The sequence below is a fragment of the Taurulus bubalis genome (assembly GCF_910589615.1).
Source record: "Taurulus bubalis genome assembly, chromosome: 4".
Lineage (NCBI taxonomy): Eukaryota > Metazoa > Chordata > Actinopteri > Perciformes > Cottidae > Taurulus > Taurulus bubalis.
In genome coordinates, this window is record NC_136592.1 from 3,021,267 (window position 1) to 3,028,984 (window position 7,718).

Consider the following 7,718-nt stretch of genomic DNA (forward strand, 5'->3'; position numbering starts at 1 on the left):
ATGAAAGCTGAAGGTTAAAGCAATATTAGAAAGTACAGTGCGTGCATGTATGATTTAATATGTGTATGAGTATTTGACTTTTGCTTATTGAATCACTACTCTGCTGAGGACACGCACGTCTGTGTTCCTTTGTGACTTCTTTGACTCGTCCGTGTTCCTCTCACAGTGCTCCAAGACCTGCGGCCGCGGACTGAGGAAGCGGAGCGTGTTCTGCCGCAGCGCCGACCCCGGGGCCAAGGCCGTGGTGGTGCCCGACAGCATGTGCAGACAGCACCACCGGCCCAAAGCCCAGGAGACCTGTGTCCTGCGGCGCTGCCCAAAGAACGAGAGGCTGCAGTGGATCACTACTGCCTGGGGAGAGGTAGGAACAAAAGAGACAGGAAGCTGAGGAGGGATGGAAGTCATTTTGAGGGGGATAAACCTCCTAAAACACACATGTTATAGGAAACAAACAGCTCCAGATGAAGCACATTGCTGTGTGAGTCCACTCTGTTGCCTGGTGGCAGAACATGCACCTCATCATCATTCAAAACATTATTCATCCAGAATTTAGAAAACAAAAGCTCTCATTTTTCAAAAATATTCAACAGTCACACATTGAGAAATCCAGGAGCCTCCATAGACCAGAATGCAGTGCAATATCAAGACTGCTTCATCTGGACTGAACTATCAGCACTTTTGAACTGCTGGTTGACAAAGCGTGATCGGCATATCCTTTTTACAACCACCTGTCTGCTTCCCCTCTGCTGACACATCCACATTATACGTCCATCGCTACTCTGCAGTCCTGCCAGTTTACTTGTGGGATTATAAAGGCTGCCATGGCAACACAGTATGCTGCCAGGTGATATACTCCACCGAGGATTCACTAACCGTCTCCAAAACTAATGCAAACTGCCCACGAAACGACTGCGAGGTGTTGCTTCTGTTTGGCAAAGAAGTATTTCTATATCTGGGAAGTGAATGTTTGAATGAATCTGTACAAGGTCTAACATAAGTAAGTGGCGGCCTCACCCTGTCGCCCGTTATTTAATCATGAATTTCAGAGAACATATTCCTTTCGTGTTTTAAGTGCCAACGATTTGTGAACTCCTACCTGACTTGGTACTGTAAATCTGTCTTTCTCCTCTTTTTTGTTAAGTGCGGTAGTGTGAGTGAGCGAGAGGCGCTCAGTGAGTTCACGCTGCTGAATATGGAATAGAGGAGGTCAGCGTGAGGGTCAGGTCTGCGTGAGGGTCAGGTCTGCGTGAGGGTCAGGTCAGCGTGAGGGTCAGGTCTGCATGAGGGTCAGGTCTGCGTGAGGGTCAGGTCTGCATGAGGGTCAGGTCTGCGTGAGGGTCAGGTCTGCGTGAGGGTCAGGTCTGCATGAGGGTCAGGTCTGCGTGAGGGTCAGGTCTGCATGAGGGTCAGGTCTGCGTGAGGGTCAGGTCTGCGTGAGGGTCAGGTCTGCATGAGGGTCAGGTCTGCGTGAGGGTCAGGTCTGCGTGAGGGTCAGGTCTGCATGAGGGTCAGGTCTGCAGAGCGAGACGACCGAGATAAAAAACACAGAAGTTCCCACAACGGTGCTTTTCTTTTGGGAAAGAGCCGCATGCATTTACACTCTCTCTCACGCACACACACACACACACATATATATGTGTGTGTATATACATGCATACGCTGCTCTGCTCATCAAATAAAATGACTGAGAAAAAACACACAGGATTTTGGCTCCATTACTACAATGATAGGCGACCTTGTGGTGTCTGCTGCCATGGGGACACACAATCAGAGAGTTCATTTTGTGAAATTGTCCCTCCTGGCTGCGCTCTCGTTTCAGTGCTCCAGGTCTTGTGGCTCAGGCATCCAGAAGAGAGAGCTTCGCTGCGGGGAGAGAGACTCCCAGGGAGGGTATGTGCCTTCAACTGCACACCAACACACTTTAACAGAGCCCACTGTGTCATCTGTCTACTACTCTCTGAGTCTGAATGTTATCAAAATTGGACACTCTGTGAGAAAAGTCATTTTAAGGCCGACAACCTGTATTCTCCACAGGTATGTGGAGTTCCCCATACGGAGGTGCAGGAACATGGCGAAACCTTTGCTGGATCTCCAGCAGGGCTGCAACAGAGGTCCGTGCCCGGAGCTCCCTCGAGCCGACCCGGGAAGAACCGGCTCCGGTGCTGTGTCCTTAGGCTGGTACTCCTCTCCCTGGCAACAGGTACATTTGCTCAGGCTTTGCTCATAATCTGTCTTCATGAGAGATCTTTAGTGCCAGCTGACTGTCCTCCGATCTGGACGTGGCACTACACGTGGCACTACACAGATACTTGGTCGAAAATTCCCGTGACAGGTAGCGCATGACTGGATGCTCTAACGAGAATTTGCCATCATAGCCATGATAAAACTTAAGTCTCACATCGGTCCCCTGGACAGGGACTTTCATGGTTTCAAACCATGCGAGCTGAAAACATAAAAAATCAGCCAGGGACAGGATTTCCCACCAATGACTGAAGCTAATATTAGCTTTTCAACTGGCTAGCAACAGTGGAAATCAGTGGCTACCTCTGTCTGATATCAAGGACACAATATATATATGTTTCAAATATTACTTATAGACTGTATATAAGACGTGAACACAATCATCGTGACATCACCCATTGGTTTGTGGACTGCACTTTTGAAGCCTTTGGCATTTTGGCCGTCGCCATCTTGTTTTTTTTGCAACCAGTGAGTGGTAGTGACCATGTTTGGTCTGTAGAGGAGTGATGTAGATGTGACGACTAAGGTAGCACCCTGTCAATCACAATGTAGCTTTAATGTCGGTTTTACTCTCTATGGGACTATAATGAACCATATGGACATCCTGCTGTATTTAATAAGACGTGGCTCTGACGATTGAGACAATAATCTACTGTTTTCATTTTTATAAATCAAGTCAGAAGCAGGGTAATTTTCTGATAGACATCTATACAGTCCGACTTCTTTTTGCAAAGCAGAGAAGTCGCCCCCTGATGGCCATTAGAAAGAATGCAGGTTTGAGGCACTTCCGTATTCAGAATCAGAGATAGCCGCCAGATATTACTACAAACTTAAAGGGTTAAGTGCTAAGAAGGGAAAGTTTGACAGGCTCAGGAAACAGCAACTAAGACTTATAGAACGGCCAAATGACAAACTAAATAAATAGTGGGATCGGAATGTGACTGTAGAATTAAATGGATCAAACTGAAGTCAGGAAGTGTGTCAGGTGCGTAGTATAACTCTGCTGTCAATAGGATCCGCATTCTTTAAAAGTAGCAAAATCCTCACAATTGTTTGTTCGGTTGCTTCTAAACTAACAAATCTAGTGAAAAGGGTTCGTCAGATTCTTGTTTTCCACCTCACCATCGCTCGCTTCATTGATTTTTGTTTGCCGGGCATCTTTTTCTGCGGGGCCCTGGCAAGAGGAGGAAGGCAACACAGCGCCAGGGCCAAAACAATCAATCACTTCATAATATATGACCATGGGTGTTCATATATCTGTTTCCCCAAAAACAAACTGTGCAGTGTAGGTGGTGGTAGTTTGCAGACACAGCAGAGTTCTTGTATGTGGAATGGGCCTCAGATGCAATCCAAAAAGCTCTGCTCTGATGCAGAGCCTATCGGGGCAGGTTGTGTAGGCTACGTGTTATATCATCTATTATGCAAAGTCTTGAGGGCAAACTCTTATAGCACAGTGTGCTATTCTGCTTGATCTCAAGCTTGTTTCCACCAGAGAAGATATCTGCTGACAGCTCGCTGGAGGGCAAGTACATGCTGGATGGGATGTTTGTTTTCTTCATCTGTTCTTTGTCTCCGTACTTTGGCTCCATCCCTCTTCTGCTCCTTTCTCCGTGCGCTTCGACGTTTCATTTCCTTCTCCTATTTATATCTCTGAGCTTTTTCTCTCTCACTTCCCTCCATCTCATCCCGCGTTTCCATTTGTTTCTGTCGCTCTGTCTCAGTGCTCTGTGTCCTGTGGGGGAGGAGTCCAGACTCGGTCCATCCAGTGTCTCCGGCAAGGTCGCCCCGCAGCCAGCTGCCTGTCCCATCAGAGGCCGGTCACTTCCAGGGCGTGCAACACACACTTCTGCCCCGCTGCTCCGCCGGCTCCGGTACAACGCCCCGGCCGGGTCACAGCTGCTGGACCAACGCTGAACGGTAAAGTTGAAAATAAAAAATCTAAGTTTGCATTCCCTGTTTTTAGTGGGGTTTCTGCTCTTCTTGATGCAATCTTCCTATCGCCAACATTATGTTGCGAATTGCTAATTTGCAACAGGCCAAACTAACATTACCTGAGTAAACAATAAACCTGCAGAAAAATCTGTGTTAGCATTGTGAACATGATATTAGCATTTAGCTCAAATGACTTCTGCACTGCATGAATACAGAGCTGCTTGATATTAGTCTTGTTTTATATTTCAATATATACAGTTTGAATGATCATTTGATCTAATGAAAAATATAACATTTAAAAAATTTAAATGGCGCTAAATCCAGGTTATATGTAGATTTGATAGATTTGAACCTGAAAAAACAAGTTTTGAAAAAGTCAACAATGTATTCTAAATTAAAATAAGTGTATGACATTTTTTGGGTGGTTAAATATCAATTTAATTTAGTTTAGTTTTTTTTACAATATTCTTTTCAGTTTTCGATAACAGATTTTATATTTTCAATTTTAAAATTAGGGTTCAGATCTTTTTTTTAGGTTCAGATCGTTTTTTTTCAGGTTGCGTTTCAATGCAGGGGCGTGGCCTCATGAGTGACAGCTTAACAAAGAAGGATGCCGCTCCATCGTAGTGTTTCAAAAGACACACTAACTCCTGTGTAGTTATTGCATGTGGGTCCTTATAGTAACACAATGAGAGTTAAGTCATGTTTAATCTGACTTAACTCGTGCTGCACAGGGTAGAATATCGTTATGATGATAGAGATGAAAGTCCGTAGTCTTTAATATAAAACATTAGCGATGTGAAACAGCACAGTGTTGTATCACACGTTAATCTGTGAGAATCTGAGTTTCCACAGCTGACAGTCATCTCTACGCGGTGTTTGAGTATATTTCTCTCACCGGTGTATGAATGCACAGGCATCAACTTGACATCAGATTAATAAATATTTATATATAATAGACATATATGACGGACAACAGCGTTTTGTAAAGGATGTATTGACGGATTTATTGAATAGGCATTGTGCCGTACCACCAACTTTCACTCATGTCCTCGCTACGTGTCGTCGGCGTCTCAAGGACAGCCTCACGAACGGGAAGTGAGGTTTACAGCAAACCGACTGTTTATAGTCTTTAAAAGTAATGTGTTCATTCAAGTTGATTCAAAACCAGTTCATCTCACACACCGGACGGCATCGCAGGGAAACGTCAGATATTATAGTGTGGCTTTTAAACAGCACAACCCGGCATAGTTTATTGCTCTTATACTGCGATTCATGCCAAGTATGGTCTAAAACAGCTTGCTAAACATAACTTTGTCACTGGTGTCTACTGCCAATCATGTGAATATGCTGTATTAAAAAGAATTGAGTCATAATTAGTCATAAACCACGTTACCTGAAGGCAACGTGGTTGAGGTGGTCCTCAGCCTTCATTGTTAAGCTGTCACTCATGAGGCCACGCCCCTGCAGTTGAAACCACGCCCCCCAAGCCCGATCCAGGCCAAAAGTCTGAATCTGAAAAAAAGATTTGAACCTGAAAAAGAAGTGAAAGTTGAAAATATAAAATCTGTTACTGAAAAATGAAAAAATATATTTTATTTAAACTAAATCAACCCAAACAACTTTTCATTCACTTATTTTTATTTTGAATACATTGTTGAATTTCTCAAAGTTCAACAACATTTTTGAAGTTCAAATCTTTTTTTTCAAATGAACAAAACATATGGCCTGGATTTAGCTCCATACTATTCTTCCATTATCAAGTGCCCCAAACATTCCTGCTTCTGACTTCTTGAATTTGATACTTAAAAAGAAAAAATCATGGTAAATTGATTATAATTGGGTTCTAGACTTTCGGTTGGTGGTTTCTGGAAAACATGATGGCTATTCACGATTACATCAATTCATTGTTCTGCCGAGCAATAGTAATGCCGTGTTCACACCGGAATTTTCGAGCCGCGTCCACCGCGGAAGTTTACTCATGCGAGTGAAACAAGGGTGTTCACGGGGAGACGGCGGTGGTGACGGGCGGAGCTGCTCAACGCTGATTCTCAACGCTGATTGGCTGCCGCAACTTTGCGTCACGCGATTTCTCCGCCAGAGTTGGGAGAATTCAACTCAGGCGAATTCGCGCCGCGTCCTTCGCTTTGTTCGCCCCAGGTCAAACGTTCTGTTCGCGCCGCCTCCAACGCATCTATCTCGCCACGGCGCGAATAAATCGCCATTCGCTTCGCATCGCGTCTGTGGATTGACTTTACATGTAATCTGGTCACGCCGCAAATTCGCGCCGCGTCCGGTGTGAACACGGCATAATATTGCTCAACAGAACAATGAATTGATGTAATCGTGAGAGTTCACACTACCAGTGACAGAGCATCAGTGGCAGCGGGGACAGGAAGCTACAAACTGACGCCCCACACTCGGCGAAGCATCGACCAATCATATGTGTTTGTTTGACCATTTCCTGTCTCCTTGTCTCTCCACGTTGTTCCTGTTCTGTTCCTTCTTTAATGGAAGACTTTGTCGTCAGTTCCCAGTGCTATTAAACAACACAACTCCACCAGCGAGCGCTTGAGCCACGTTGAACTGCTGCTCAGCATGCGCCTTATGTATTTGGTTTTGTTTCCTCTGCAGATGAACACTGCATGGACCATTTCAGCTGGTGTCACCTGGTTCCCCAGCACGGCGTTTGTAACCACAAGTTCTACGGACAGCAGTGCTGCAAGTCCTGCTCCAGCAAGAGGCAGTAGAGCTTGCATGCCCTTGAGTCTGTGGATGCAACAACACAGCAGCCGGTCGCCGGCTATCGCTCACAACGCACAGAACTCTGCTCCACACGTGTGTGTTTCCCTCCTGGAGTACTTGACTAATTATTTTTTTTTAAAGAAGTGAAAAAGAGAAACCATAGACTCCTCTTGTTGAAGAAGGCAGTGTGGCTGCTGATGTTCATCTGCCAAAGCGCTAAAGTCCTCCTCTCATCAACTACATTGTAACTGGAAAGACGATGCACATCACAAGGGACATGTTGATGTAATATGTATATATATACATATATATATATATATATATATATATATATATATATATATATATATATATATATATATACGTATATATATATACGTATATATATATATATATATATACATGTTGTCATTTTGTTGAGCGTTTTCCTTTTGAAACCTCGAAAGCTACAAGCCATCAGGAGAACAGGAAAGGACAACAGCGTTTCAGTTTGCTTATATGTCGTGTTTTTAAAGGCGTCTGGCTCCATACGCCTTTTTTCTTAAGTTATTATGGTTCGTAATATATGATTTTCCATTTTGTCAGGTGTACAGTGGATCTGTGACATGTTATTTCTATGTTTGGATATACCAGAGGATTGTGCCAGTCACCCTTGGATCCACTTTTGTTTTTTTATATGAGGCATTAGTAATCAGTGGTCAGATGCCTCCTACACCTCCTCCTTCACACACTCTCCGCTTGTTGTGTTTAATGCCGCTGAATCCTTTTGGGAACAAGCTGGAACACGTGTCCCCTGTGCA

At 44.4% G+C, this 7,718-nt stretch overlaps 1 protein-coding gene across 1 annotated transcript in view; it reads left to right on the forward strand.

Moving 5' to 3' along the window:
- adamts18 (ADAM metallopeptidase with thrombospondin type 1 motif, 18) overlaps positions 1-6,923 on the forward strand; it is a gene marked incomplete at both ends in the record, with an annotated part of 56,098 nt that extends 49,175 nt beyond the window's left edge. The window contains 5 exons of the mRNA XM_079217263.1: positions 167-361; positions 1,820-1,890; positions 2,035-2,200; positions 3,963-4,158; positions 6,808-6,923. Of these exons, the coding sequence (XP_079073389.1) occupies positions 167-361; positions 1,820-1,890; positions 2,035-2,200; positions 3,963-4,158; positions 6,808-6,923 (744 nt within the window). The remainder of the gene's footprint in view (positions 1-166; positions 362-1,819; positions 1,891-2,034; positions 2,201-3,962; positions 4,159-6,807) is intronic.
- Positions 6,924-7,718: the final 795 nt, after the last annotated feature.